At 40.7% G+C, this 15089-nt stretch overlaps 3 protein-coding genes across 3 annotated transcripts; all 3 read left to right on the top strand.

Moving 5' to 3' along the window:
* The first annotated feature begins 965 nt into the window (after positions 1–965).
* Positions 966–4443, top strand: rflnb (refilin B). The gene is made up of 3 exons (XM_062386819.1): positions 966–1645; positions 2127–2221; positions 2651–4443. Exons 1-3 carry the CDS (start codon positions 1313–1315, stop codon positions 2967–2969), a joined length of 747 nt encoding a protein of 248 aa, XP_062242803.1. The 5' UTR covers positions 966–1312; the 3' UTR covers positions 2970–4443.
* Positions 4444–6164: 1721 nt separating this feature from the next.
* On the top strand, positions 6165–9102 carry dus4l (dihydrouridine synthase 4-like (S. cerevisiae)). Its single transcript, XM_062385328.1, has 6 exons — positions 6165–6476; positions 6906–7027; positions 7668–7785; positions 8046–8168; positions 8424–8650; positions 8766–9102. Exons 1-6 carry the CDS (start codon positions 6385–6387, stop codon positions 9038–9040), a joined length of 957 nt encoding a protein of 318 aa, XP_062241312.1. The 5' UTR covers positions 6165–6384; the 3' UTR covers positions 9041–9102.
* A 638-nt stretch (positions 9103–9740) lies between these two features.
* On the top strand, positions 9741–13587 carry bcap29 (B cell receptor associated protein 29). The gene is made up of 8 exons (XM_062385329.1): positions 9741–9868; positions 10480–10586; positions 10694–10794; positions 11270–11417; positions 11526–11661; positions 11796–11898; positions 12006–12106; positions 12358–13587. The coding sequence occupies exons 2-8, from the start codon at positions 10495–10497 to the stop codon at positions 12391–12393; spliced, it is 717 nt and encodes a 238-aa protein (XP_062241313.1). The 5' UTR covers positions 9741–9868; positions 10480–10494; the 3' UTR covers positions 12394–13587.
* The last annotated feature ends 1502 nt before the right edge of the window (positions 13588–15089 follow it).

The raw sequence follows: 15089 nt of genomic DNA, 5'->3' as shown, positions 1-15089 counted from the left end.
GCATCCAAAGCGCCAAGAAGAGGGACGGCAACGGAGTACTCGAAGTTAGAAGAAGAACACGTGGGCCTACGTCCGGTTTTCAAAATAAGCTGTTGACATGGAGCCACAAAGTGCATAGTGGAAAAATAATTTCTGGGATAAATTCACAAGAAGTATATATTGTCTTACCTGTGTCATTTTTATGAATAGCATTTTGACAATATAAATTGAGATTTTACAGAATAAAATCACATTTTTAGCTTGAAGTAGGTAATTTCTGGATACTTTAAAGTACTGTAAAAACACTTTGCTCAATAAGTTCAGAGTGATATGCCTATGTTCGGGACCTCTCTGACTACCTACATAATGAATATCAAACATTTTTACTGTATAGATTTGGAGATTTTTCAAAGTAAAATCCAACATATGTACGATAAAATCAGTTCATTTCTTGATATTTCAAAGTTCTATTAACACACTTTGCTCAATAAGTTGAGAGTGAGACTGATGTGCCTGTGTTCGGGACCTCTCTGACTACCTACATAATGAATATCAAACATTTTTACTGTATAGATTTGGAGATTTTTCAAACTAAAATCCAACATGTGTACAATCATATCAGTTCCCTTCTGGATATTTCAAAGTTTTGGCGGGCCGTACTTTGCCCAAGTCTGATCCAATCCATTTCCTTTTAAATGATGCTCCATGTCAACAGTTTATTTTGAAAAAAACGCTTTGAATGCGTTTACCTTAAATGTCAGTAGATGCGCGCAGTAGAATTTCTATGTCGGCTGATTTGACCAAAGAGACGCGAGTGTCGGCTGGCTTGACCGCAGTGCATGCACGCTGCTTTAATTCGCATGGTTTTGCACAATGGCAGAAAAACACATCAACCTGCTTCTCTTTGTTTTAAACAGAGTTTCATCTTTGAAGTGTTCCAATGACTGGCCTCGTCTCTGGTTGCCGCTCAGTCTGGCATCCAATCAGGATCCAGAGAAAGTTTGGGAAGTTGTTTCCTCTGCTGCGTGTTGCATGTAGATGTGTGTGAGCGTGTGTGAGCAGATGTGAGTGTGTGTGTCTGGCTGCAGCCGAGGTTTGAAGAGGAGCCGCGGGCAGACCGACTCATTCACACACACACACGTCCCCTCTCTGGACCCTCTAATACGCAAGATTTCAACTTTTTCACGCACGATCACCTGGAGCTGGAGCGTGTGTTCATTACGTTTTAAAGCCAGAGTGAATTCTCCTTTTTAAGTTTCTTGTTTTTAAGAGGTTTGGAGGTTTCCTTGGGACGCAGCGGTCTCTTGATGGTGTCTCATGCGGGAAACCGTGCATGCTGCCCGGGCAAAAGTTAGCAGAAAACGACTCGGTGGAAAAAAAACAAACGGAACAAATCGACCAAAAGGAAGTCAAATTTGGAAACTTAGATTGTCGTCACCCGCTGGAGTTTAGTAACCGTGTCCCGGAGATGGTCGGCAGGTTGAACTTGCCCCATGTGTGCGAGGCCGAGCCGCTGGACATGAGCTGCAGGGCGGAGAGAGGACTCGACAGCCCGGACTCGGGTCTGCCCCCGAGCCCGAGCCCCGGAGCCTGGCTGCTGCCTGTGTGCGCGGAGAAAGCCGGGGGAGTGAGCCCGGTGTCGGAGGACGAGGGACGGGGCTCTCTGGTAGGTAGCAACCCCCCTCCACACACACACCCCAACCTTCACACCACATTATACTCTAATCGAGTAAACTAAGCATACTACCACAATCTGCTGCAGATCGATGCTTTTAATACATTTTATAATATGTAACTTGATTTGGAAAACTCTTGTTGCAGGCTTAGTTTCCACAGGTGCACGATGAGTAAACATGTGTTAGTGCCGTTCCTCTAATAAATTGCATTAGCTTACACGTTGCACACACTTCTTCCTGTCTGCAACTTTGCCACCAATGCAATTTGAAACTTCCTGACTAGGAGACTGTTTTAGTTGACTATACACAATATATCAGAATGTTCTTTGTAAATAAGACTGAACAGTTGAATTTGCTGCATGTTCTGGCTAACTTAAGAAAAGTGGGTCACTGAATGAGTCAGTGAGAACCTGCAGGATTGCCTTTGCATGTGTGAAGTGTGTGGTTGATTTGTTCTCCTTTGCATTGCAGGTTCCAGTTGAACCAACTGGCTCTTTCCCACAGCTACATCCGCTGTCTTTTGGAGAAGGCATAGCCCTCGACCCGTTACCGGCAAAGGAAATAAGGTGGGTTAATGTTTATGTGACCTGTTCTGTGCGGGATTACACCTGGTGGAGGTGTGCAGATGTCAGTGCAGAGTTTGATATGTAATGGACCAAAGTGGCTGGAGACTGTCAAGTCTCAATGTGAGCAACAGGACTTGCATCATGGTGGGATAGCTGGCACAGACCGGTTTACACTTTTTTATTTCACACCAAATAAAACCAGAAGATGAGAAATGTCCACACATCAGTGGACGCTCCAGCAAACTGTTATGTTACCTTCCACGCAGGAAACGTTTTCTTCAGATGAAACCAGGAGGTTACGACCCCTGAGTTTGTGGGAGCATCACCTTGTGTGCGGACATTTCTCCCACTTAGTGTTGGGTTTGGATGCGTGTGCTTTTGTATCCTTACCCATTCCAACCAAGACACTCTCCCTCTCCTCCTCCACAGATACGTCTCCTCCCTGCACTACAACTCGGACCGTCACTTCATCCAGGACGTGGCCCTGCAGCCGTCGGGCCAGGGCCTTGAACACTGCGTGCAGACTATCATGGCGGTTCCCCACAGCACCTGGCGCCACTACAAAACGCAGCTGGAGTTCCAGCCTCGCCACCGGCTGCAGCGCGTCAGGAGCACCACCATCATCTACCCCAAGAAAACCAGCGCTGTTTTCACCACGGAGCTGAGCTACGACTGCCACCGGCTGTCCAGGCGCTTCCTGTCCAGCGTGGAGCTGGAGGCGGGCGTCCACAGGATGATACCTCAGTGAGGTGGAGGGGTGGCCGGGGACACAAATGTGGTCCTTCCCATGGGCCGCTGTTCCGTGGTTCCCCTGAGGCGGGCTGACCTGCTGTGTTGTGTTTTTTTAAAGATGTGGAGCTTGTTATCTTTTTTAAGTAGCTATGCCAAGCTGTGGACAGGAAGCATCTGTGCTGTTACAGATAGCAGAAGTGTTGTATGTATGATATGTGTATATCACTGCCGGTGAAAGAGCCTTCTCATAGGCAACAAGCGCTTCAGTTTTTAACTTGTGACAGCTTCCAGTCGCATCAACGTTTTCGATTTATTGGCTGTAGAAGTGACCTGAGCTGTTTTCAGACGTGAGCTCCGGAGGAGAGTTTGCCTCTCAGCAGGAGATTCTCCGCTCAGTTCACAACAACGCAAACATCTCCAGAGCGCCCGGGTGAGGGGGGGTGCAGCAGGCAGAGGCCGGAAGTAGCCTATTCATTCTGCTGCAGGGTTTTTGTTTGGCATGTTCGTCTGTGTCCTCTGTGTGTGTGGCACCACTGTTTCATCCCTAGATATTTGTGTTCTTTGTGTGTTTTTTATTTTTGTTGCCTGTTAGAAATGTCACCGACACACCCACTTGCTCGCTGAGCATCCTGTGGAGGATCTCCTGCGGTTTTCTCACAGCGGCTCCTTTTACTAGGGGGCTGGCTTGACAATCTCAAACATACAGCCCCTCCTGAGAAAGTCTGGGAGTTCTCTGAAGTTCAGTGCAGGTCTGGAAGCAGCTTTAAATGGGCGGAGTACAGAGGTCGCTGACTTGACCTCCGAAAATCCCTTTTCATGAAGAGTGATTGGTTTTAAATGGGAACTCCGAAGCCTGTTTCACTTCATAGAATCTGTTTAAAGGAATCTAAGAGAAAAGAGTATATTTTTTAACTCAGCAAGCGACTATTGTGTACAGCAGAGAGAAAGTGAACAAATGTGTTGCTGGAGTTTGGATGCATGCTCAGAAATCACTAACTTATCCACAATGTACAGAGGATGTGGTGAAATTAACTTTACACACGTGTGTTGTGTTTCCTCACAGGGTATCGTGTGTGTGTGTGGGGGGGAGTGTTTTCTGCACAAAGGAGCACAAGCTGAGCTCTTCCCAAGCCTTTTCTCCAGCCACTGTTTATGACTGAGATTTTAATGTAGGATGTAAAAGTTGCTCGATCAAAGGGAATTTATCTGTTCATATTGTGACGTGCAAGCTAAAATTGATTAAGAACGTATTATAGATGGATCGTGGATCATATTTTTGATATCGCTCAACGTCACTATTGAGACTAACAAGCTGCATTCCACTGCTATCACTTTCGTTTGGGCTCGACTTGGATTGAAATTGTATTTATTCTGTTCTAGGATCTGCGATTGTTTTCAGCTGATTAACGGGACTGTGTGTCGACGCTTCTTTTTGATATTCGTCACTTGCTCAGTGCCAGTTTGAAATAAAGTGTTCATTAGGTCATCAATTGTCTGAGTTGGTATTTTTGGTCCTTTTGAAAAGATGATGGCAGTATCTGAAGTAATAAACGCAATAACAAACCTCAAGCACATGAATGTATAAATCCTTAAAATGGCTGATAGAGACTTGATTGTCTCCCTCACTCAGACAGAGGCAGGCACTCTGAACAAAAACGCTCTATAACCCTCAGCTAATCCCACTGAAGCATCCTGCCTACATGTCTTTACGATCCACATGTTGATGTGGGAAAAGATGCTTATATTTAGGTTGAACTGTCCCTTTAAGACTCCACACGTTGAGGTGTCTTCAGAAAACTCTGCTGCTCCACTGCCCTCTTGTGGCGCAAGGAGATAAGTACTGCCTATGTTTGATTTCAGATGATCAAGATTGATCCTGTTTTAAATCAAATTCCAACATAATAGATCTTAAGATAGATCTTAATTTTAATTTATATAAAAAAAAATGTTTAGACTTGACGTTTGCACAGTGGAGAAGCTGAATGACAGTGATAGCTTAGATAACATGCAACTCTTGTTAGTTTAAAAATTATGCAATATGTAATCATTACATAGTAGAGTGGGTGATATTTGTCATTTACTAAAGTGACGAACTGGCAAAGAAAACATGGGCATGAAGTTTGTACATTTGCTTTTTAAATTATTCCACAAATTACAAGTTGCTCAATGAACTTACAACAGAGAATGTAAAAAGTGAGTTTAGCATCAGGGCCCCTTCCATTAATTCAATGTTTCTGGAGTGTTTATGTGATACAGATTTCTTCCAAAGATGCTTCCACCACCGTCAGTCTGGACCTGATTCAAGCAGAGAAATCTGAGGATTTCATTAACATCTCTCACCTTTTGTCTTTTCATTACACATAATCTGACCCAGGTCTTTGCAGCCCTGACTGTAGTCGCACCGGGGGAGTAACTTTTCACAGCTTGTCAGTGTCAAACTGATGAGATAAAATAAACAGTTAAGTTTTGCACCGATTTTCTTTTCTTTCTCTCTTCATCTCACCATCTCTTAGTAACTTATAGTTAGCATACATAAATACCTTGTTATAATATGTTTATTTACTAATGTGTGTTATTTACTTCCAACCAGCAGCTCTTTTTTTGAGGACAATGAAAGCAATCCTAAATGTGTCTGTTTGTGAGACTTTTCAGCAAGTTATTATAATTCCACAAACTGAATGTAGTTATTTTATAAAAAAAATCTCAGCAAACAACCCACTTTTCCAGGGGCCCATTCCTCTATGTCCCTTGGAATAGAGAAAATGTCTTGTATATAAGACATATATTAAAATAGTGTCATCATGTAAACACAGCATACTACAGAGCCGCTGCTGGAGTCTCAAAAGATTTATTTTTTTATCTTGTTTATCTTTTATCTTGGGGCATCAGGGGCTCCGTAGAATACTCATTAATCTGGAAACTTTTAACTTTGAGAACCACATGGTTTTAGTGACGCTAAAGTTCGAGAGCTGTCTTTGCCTATAGAACGTGAACGCAGCATTTCCTGGAACGGCGGTGACGTAACAATCACTGTGACATCGAACCTTTTATAATATATAAATATAGAATTTGAAATAAACGATTCCATCTCAAACGTAGAGCGATCCGACTGGAATCAGTATGTTACATAGTGTTATAAAAAAAAAGATCAGAATAAAAAAATACACAAGCACACGTTGGGTCTTCTGACGTCATGAGTTCAGAGGTCAGTTTCCGCATGGAGGAGGAAACCTGTAGTTTAATGGTTCCTACGGTAAACTCTGTAGTTGAATCGGTTCCGGGGTAAACTCTGTTGTTTCTGGGCACCCTCGTAGTTTGTGTAGCCTGTTTGTTTTCTAGCCCGACCATGAAATATATCTAAGACTCTGTTCTTCAGTATTTAGCCAGTTAGCTTGTAGCGTTAGCCCGCTAACGGTGCCGCTGGAGAGAGAATGAAGACTTGTAATGGAAACAGCAGCATCATGGACATGTTCGAAAAGGGAAAGGTCCTGAAGATCTGTGCGCCCATGGTTCGATACTCAAAGTAAGTCCCACTTCAAACGTGTGTCCCGAAACAAACTCTAAACACTGTTAAACTGCATCAGGGACAGTTACTGTAAGATTCTCTCCCTTGTATTTTGTATGTATGTATTTATTTATACCTGTTACTTGCGGTCCTTTGCACTTGTGTCATGTATTCACTTTTGCTGTATGTAGGAGAATTTTTACTGATGTGGATAATACAGTTGATCTATCGATCCATCTATCTATTCATCTCCACCTATCTATCTATCTATCTATCTATCTATCTATCTATCTATCTATCTATCTATCTATCTATCTATCTATCCATATATATATATATATATATCTGTCTATCCATCAATCTTGTCTGTTGCACACTACAATTTATTAATATTATAATTATAATTGTTGTTGTTGTTATGATCAGTGAAGTCATTTGTTTCCACAGGCTTGCGTTCAGATCGTTGGTGAGGAAATACGACTGTGACATCTGCTTCACTCCGATGATCGTAGCTGCTGACTTCATACGATCTGTCAAAGCCAGAGACAGTGAATTCACCACCAACGAGCGTGAGTAGTAACGTTATAATTTTATAGACCTTCTTCACAGCAGCCATTTTGACATGAATTAGTGGGCAAGTAGGTTGTGCTCTATTTAGGTACAGAGCCTTAATTCATCAGTAAGACCTGTGTTTACTGACACTTTCATGTTTTATCAGGCACAATTAGAAGTGTAATTGTTATTTTTTTAGTAATAATGTAATATTTAAATCGTTAATAAATATATTAAGTCACTTTTATTTGGATTTTTAGTCTGAGCTGCAACAAATTATCCAAAGCCATAGATACCCACCTCTTAAGTATGCCTTATGTCATCAAAATCCTTGAATTACATATAGTGAAAATGAAAACAAATAAAAATGCTTAATCTGGCAATATTAGAAGAAGTGGAATAAAATTATTCTTGATCCTTCCCCTGTCCTTCCCTGACTCAGACACATCCTTCCACAAAGTTTCATGACAATCTGTCCAGTAGAAACAAACTAACCAACAAATATATGGAATGGGTTTGAAACCATTCTCCTCAGTGCCAAAGTAATAATGTACTTTTAATGCACTGTATCTAAATACAAAGATTTCCATCTTTCCACATGTTTTAATATCACCAGGGTGTTTATCATCATTGTTTGTTTCTCCCTGTCGTCCTCAGGTGACCGGCCCCTGATCGTTCAGTTTGCTGCCCACGACGCTCAGACTCTGACTGACGCAGCCTGTGTAGTTGCACCTTTCTCAGATGGAGTTGACCTCAACTGTGGCTGTCCTCAGAGGTGCAGCTACTGACCACAGGCCCTGAGACATTTTGGCCTCCACTCCTTTTTTATCGCTCTGCAATTGAAATCATATTAGTCTCTTTCAGTGACTTTCTCTCATAGAATTGTTTTGATATTACAAAAGATCAGAAGCTCACAGTTTGTTTGACTGGTTGATTCTGGTTGTTATGTTTTCATTCATGTTACGATTCATTCATCCAGCATAGACAGAATTTTAAATTCATGTTGTTTGATTAGCTCTGTTGTTGTGTTTTCAGGTGGGCTATGTCAGCTGGGTATGGTGCGTGTCTCATCAACAAGCCTGAGCTCGTGAAAGACATGGTCAGACATGTCCGAAACCAGGTGGAGAATCCAAACTATACCACATCAATCAAAATAAGGTATGAAAACCTAGACCAGTTTAATAATAGACTATTTTAGAGATATCAATATTTGTCAGCCGATAATCAAGATGGCACTAAACAGTTGGGAATCATAACACTAGGTTTTAGGTCATTTAGAGACACCATTACACAGTTTTTGTTCCAGAAAGAAGTGACACGATTAGAATGTCCTCTGTGTATTCTTATTAAAACATTATCTTTTTAATTGCTTAATTTTTGACTAGGTGAAACAATAATAATTCACATCCTCAGAATTCACAAGGACCTGAGGCGGACAGTGGATCTTTGCCAAAAGGCAGAATCAGCTGGTGTGTCGTGGATAACAGTCCACGGACGTACAGCTGAAGAACGCCACCAGGCTGTTCATTATGATGCAATAAAGACAATCAAAGACAGCATATCTGTACCAGTCATTGCCAATGGAGACATAAAGTACCTCCGTGATGTGGAGTCCACTCACCAGCTCACTGGTGTCGATGGTAGGTTTGTTTTCAGCCAAAGTGCACTCGTGAAAACCTACAGTTATAATGACGGATACGTAAATGACATTTCTCTGTAATTTCTCAACCTTTTGTGTTTGAATGTCGTTATTAGGTGTGATGGCTGCACGGGGGCTGCTCACTAACCCTGCCATGTTCGCTGGCTATGAGGATACTCCTTTGGAGTGTATATGGGACTGGGTGGACATCGCTATCGAGCAGGGCACTCCCTTCACCTGCTTCCACCACCATCTAACCTACATGCTGGAGAGGGTTAGCTCCCAGCCTGAGAGAAAAGTGTTCAATTCTCTATCCAGTACCTCAGCTGTAATAGATTACCTCCAGAACACATATGGGTCAGTACAAGACATGGCAACATCAGTTCATTGATATGTGATATATTTGATTTTAAATGTTTTCCTTTTTTAATGCCAAATAAAATGTCAAAGCTATAGTTGCATAAATGATGTCCGTCTTCTTACTCAAGCCTTAACTACACAGTAACCATATCGATTATTTAAGATAATTATTAGTTGTTGTCAATGCCTGTCTTATTCAGGGAGATTATTTCGCTACTCGAGGATTATTTAGAATGCGCTCAGTCACGGTTTGATCTGAAGGATATTGACAGTAATTTCCATATAGTTGGGAAACAACAGGAAAATGAGAAGCCTTTAATATGATGCTGTTACAATCATGCATTTCCTGGACGTCTTGCTGTTTGGAAAATAATTAGTATAGCTTTATTGATGATGATGAATTTGCTGTTTGTCACAGTTTTGCTGCATGAATATACACTCACGTGTCAGTTCATTAGAAAACTGATGCAACAATCCTGAAATAAATCCACTCTTCATGAAAATAAACATCTTCAGGTGAAACAAGGGAATTACAGGGGTTTGGTCTTCAGAATAAACTCAGAATGTCTGTCCTCAATCTATATAGAAAGGAAAAAGTGTCTAATCAAATGTAAAATAAATAGACAGTGATGTTTTAAATGTTGATAATCAACTATTAAACTGACAATGGTGCGTTTCCCATCCATATGTATGCCTTACATCAACACGTTAATGTATTACTTTGAAAAATTAGTGCGGAAGTGAGTTCTGACTGAGGAGCTGTCAGGAACAGGAAGTGGAGCAGTCGAGCAAACTTTGCTGTGCTTGATCTCTCAAGTGAAGAAAAGTTGTTTCTCATTCTCGTTTCCACAGTTTGTTGGTAAGTTGTGTTTATTTACTTCCTGAGTTGTGATATGAACTCAGTCACTTTCCTTTTGGTCTTCTTAAATGTTTCACTGGCTCGTTGTTGAAGGCGGCTACATTAGGCTAACGCTAGCTTGTGGTTCAGGCAGTAGCTTAGGTTTTATGGGTTTATTGTTTCAAACAATGACAGTAGATACAAGAGAAAATATTTCCAAAAGCCCAAGTGTTGATGTGTATTTTGAGTCTTTAATAAGCACATAGTCACTGCGTTAGGTCTCATTACTTGTGTTAGCACTGTAACTACAGTAAATACACTAAACCTCTCTGCTAGTTTACTTTAAGTTATGTGGATAAGAAGCTTAACGTATCATTTCTTCTTAACAGAAGCTCTATTGTTGAACAAGTGGAAGAAAAAACCTGTACACGATAACTTACTAGCTTAATCTCCCAACTACACTCATTCAGCTCACTGTACTTTAGAGGTCCTGTGTGTAAGATTTAGGTGAAAGGGATCTATTGGCACAAACTGAACATGAAATAATCCCAGGGTTGTTTTCACTGGTTAATCAGTGATCATCTCAATTGTAGGAATTGTTATCTCATCCTGAGTTACCCTCTCTTATTCAGGGTCCCTGACCAGAGATGACGTTGCAATGGACAGTTGTGGCCCTCTTTCTCTATGTGGAGATTGGAGTCCTTGTCCTCCTCTCTATACCATTCATCTCTGCCAGGAGGTGAGTAATGAAGTGTGTTAGGTTTGTATAACCACCAGCGCTGCCTATGTATTAACCTGTTACATCCTGCCCTGTATGTAAATGCTTGTGCCTGTGTGTGTTTGCAGGTGGCAGAGTATTTTCCAGCTGAGGATCTGGGGCTTCATGAAAAGGTTCTGGTACAGAGTTTTTATCACGATGATCATAATACTTATCGTTCTCTTCCTCGGTAAGTGTAACATCAACTTTGTCAATGTTTTTAATACAGATCTGTAGATGGGTCACGACTCGAAAGAGCAAATTCGTTGTTTCCGCGTCCGCCATTCTGCTTGGGTCCGCTATGATCCTTGTGGCATCAATTGAGCCCCATGCGGCTGCAACCTTTTGTTACTGTAAGCATCAAATACTCTTGCTTCAATTACAATATATCCACCCACTGAAATGGAATGTAGGATAAGCATGCGTTGTGCGAAACCGATGTGGACCATCATTTTAGTATGAATGAAACAGGAACGTACTTCCTGACAGCTTCCTCCCAGCACACACCATGCTATCAGGGTACTGTAATGGCAATTGTGTAATAAACAATTAAAATTTGAAGCTACTGTAAACCATGTTACAGGAGTTACATCGTTTACAACTGAAAGTGTTGGAACAGAAGACGATTCTAAGATTTAACTTGTGACGGGCTTCTTTTTCTTCAGATGCTGTCCGTGAAGTGAGAAAGTATTCATCTAAAGAACATGGCACAGATGCCAAGCTGCAACCAAACATGTATGACCACCTGCACATGAAGCTTTTCAGAGCCCAGAGGAACCTCTACATCTCCGGCTTCGCTGTCTTGCTCTGGCTGTGAGTCTCTCCTTTTTAAAGTAATACACAATTGACAAATTACATATTAATCTAAAATGAAAATTCTTGCTGCCTCAAGTCTTTACCTTGAACCGGTTATTTTTGCAGGGTTATGAAGCGAGTGATCACCCTGATTAACCAGCTGGCAACAGTGTCTGGGGCGACGGCTGCTCTTCAGGCGCAGGCCGACAACGCTAACCGGGCTGCCAAGAAATACACGGAGGACAATGAGCTGCTAAAGAAGGTAGGCTCCACACTGCTTGGGTTGAAGATATCTCTTGGATAACTCTAGACGAGAACACGAGACTAATGCTTTAGAGTTACAATTATAGATAGACATTTATTTCTTGTTCTTTGCATTACTTTTACTTATTTTAGACTCTGATGGAAGGAAAGAGTGATGAGGCTAGTTCAGCGGGCGTGGAGCTGTTGAAAAAGGAGCTTGAGAAACTGAAAGAGGAATTGAAGACCACAGGAGATGGTAAGTATTCATGTTCTCTTAGATATGTTTGTTTATGCATGTGCCAATACCATGTATGTATTCTTATTTGGATCCCGTTTCTTAATGTGTGATTGTTTCCTCTCCAGCTCTGAATAAGTCCCAGTCAGAGTCTGAGGTAATGAAGAAACAAACGGACGGGCTGGCCAGGGAGTACGAGCGACTGTTGAAGGAACATCAGGAGCTCCAGGTAAAGCTTAGCTTTAAACACATCACAATAATTACTTGTTGTATCATTCACTATTAAGACACAGTTAGTCTACTACAAAAGTACAGATATTTCGATATAATTCTTTTTAACTTCCTGATTTCAATACCTGGAAGCAGAGAAGGCATCCGATAACAGCTCTGGCTAAGGCTACTCAACCAAAAATCATTTCTTCTTCTGTGCTGTTCTAAAACATTTTCTGATATTTACTTTTCATTTCTTTGTTCTTTCAGAATCTTCAAGATAGTGGAAACAAGAAGGATGACTAGTTCTTTTTCAAGGTTTAAGCATCACTTTAGCTGAGACACGAGTGATCCCCTGCAGCACATGCTTTACATTCATACAACACATTGTGTCACAATGCACATCACAGAAACAGGTTTTGCTCCTTGTAAGTACGGACGCTTGGCAGATATCAGTAATGGTTTTAAAGCATGAAAGCAAATGCTTTTTAGGGCACCAGGCTGGCTTCAAAGTTGATTAGTAATATTGAATGGCTTCCTGTGTGACTAAGAGAATTGCTTCTTGTCACCTTCGCACTCAAAATAATAAGGCAAGGTAATTGGAAAGAATCAAGTGAGTAACTGACCCAGGTCTGATGATCACTGGTGTGTTTTACCTAGGGTAAGTTTCGTTTCAAGGCTTGTGTTGTTTGTGTCAGGCCAGTACACAGTGCAGAGTGCAAGATCTGTCAGTAGCTTTATATTCTTACTGGTAAAAATATTACTGGTAAACCACTATGATTGTATTTTGATACTTAGAATTTGCTTCCTTATTTCTGTGTGTAGAGTCCTCCTGCATCCACTTTGAGCTTAAACACAGTAAGTTCTGTCTGTTGCTGTGCAAATGTAATTTGAATGCAGAGGTGGGTTTAGTAAGAGCAACATGACATGTTTATGTGTGCTTTTTTTAACATGTGGGGTCTGGTCTGTTTCGGATTCTTCGTTCATTTTACTTTGGGTGTTGAGGATAATTTTGTGTGAGTCACCTGCAGATGTACATGAAACATGATTTCTGCAGGAGCACAAAGTAATTTGAATTTAGATTTAACCATTTGTGATCTCATTTTAGTCTCAAACCAAATATATTCATGTTTCTGGGCTCTAGGGGGTCCAGAGACGTATAATTGCTGCACTGTGTTTCAAGTGTTTATGTTTCAGTTAAGGGCACCAGTTGTACCGAGAGTCGCCATGTATGGTTTTCCTTGTATTTCCGTTATCCATACAGTGTCATGTGACTGTGAAGAAGGATCTGAGATGGTTATCACAGGCTGTGTCCATGTTTCCCACGTTTTTCATGCTAAAGCGATTATTGAGGTTTTTCACGTTTACTTTTCCACTTGTGAAACTGCAAACATGCATCTGGAAGTGATGTTCTGGTATATTTGTTGAAGACATGAATTGGAATGAAGTGCCTTGCAGGTGGATGCAATACATTGTGTTAAATAAAGATCTGTTTCTTTATCCTCTGTGTTTTATAAGGCAGCTTGAAAAAATAACACAAACATCTTTGATTGTATATGAATAGTTTTTAGTGTTACATTTAAGATATTATTTGAAATTTTACAAAATATAATCAAATGAAATTATGTACATTCTGATTAAATGCAAGGAGATGTCTCACATCACTGAGATAATGACTTTTCTTCCTCTATAGCTCTCACTACTCCTCCGAGTCTGCACGTGTGGCTAAAACTTGTGCCTAAAAACTGAACCTGAATTCAAAGAACAATACAGTCACTACAAACTTGACAAAATGGACAAATTCTTGCAGAGTGGGGATGTTATACATTTACAGAAGCAAAATAATTTGTTGAGGAAATTATTATCATTGGGATGGGTTCCGACTCGGGGATGAAGCTGTTGAAATAACACCTGAGAATAAACTGATGTTTCTATTTGGGAAATTTGGCACCCCCCCCCCCCCCCCCCCAAAAAAAAATAAAATAAACCAATGTAAAGTAAAAACACTGACCAGTGAAACATATCCAGCTGCGGCTGGAGACGCAGAAGCCAAGCTTAAACAAATTAGCAACACAAAGGCCGACTTTAAGCAGATTGTGTTTTCTAAAATTGTTTCCTTATTACAACCATTCACAGAAAGTTATGGTACTGCCTCCTTGTGGCAGCCTTCGATAGTGAAATCAGACTGGTCCCCAAACTGGTCCCCATTACCATTTTCAGCGTGTACAAAGAAACAAAGTCAAATCCCGAAATTGCACAGCACAAAACTGCACAAGACTTTTGTCTCAAAAGTACAAGACAAAAGTTTTGGATCAGAACTGAAACTTTCCTAAACGAGTGCAAAAACAGTTTAAATTAAAATTTGGATTAGTTAGTAAAATAACATTTTCAGATGTGACAGAAAATTGCTGCTCTCTACAATCAGCAAGAAGGATTCCGAGGTAAATTGTCGAGTGAATGAGACACAGACGTCCAAATAACAGCCGAGCCGTCTGAGTTCCTGATATACATGTTCCGACACATATTTCTACAACACCCTGCTCTTTTAAAAGTAAAAAAAAAATTTCCTCCCCACCTGTCTTTACGAAGGCCTTTTTTTTCCATAATGAATTGTATGAATTCATGATCACAATTAGAGTCTGCCTCGGTTTTTTAAGGCCACTTCTTTTCTGACTTCATTCATCTGAAAGGAAACAAAAATCCAAAAGGCTACTTAGTAAATGCTGGTGTTCGGAATGAATGCACGAATCACATTCCTCATCTAATCTCTTGTGCTGCCAGTGTTTCGAAATATTATAATTACAAAGGACTAAAAATAACAGCATGTACATTCAAGAAATATTTCATTTATATCAAATTTCTGTCAAATTCAGAAAACCTCCAAAGGTCCAGTAGTACAAATATAGAATTTTGCTCTATATGAGATAAATGGTTAAAAGGTGTAATTCCCTGCAAATCTCAATGTGCAAGTGTGTTTGTGTGTGTGCGTGTACAGTATCACT

The sequence above is a fragment of the Platichthys flesus genome, chromosome 4 (assembly GCF_949316205.1).
Source record: "Platichthys flesus chromosome 4, fPlaFle2.1, whole genome shotgun sequence".
Lineage (NCBI taxonomy): Eukaryota > Metazoa > Chordata > Actinopteri > Pleuronectiformes > Pleuronectidae > Platichthys > Platichthys flesus.
The sequence above is the reverse complement of the archived record's forward strand: the minus strand, read 5'-3'. Positions and strand labels throughout refer to the sequence as shown.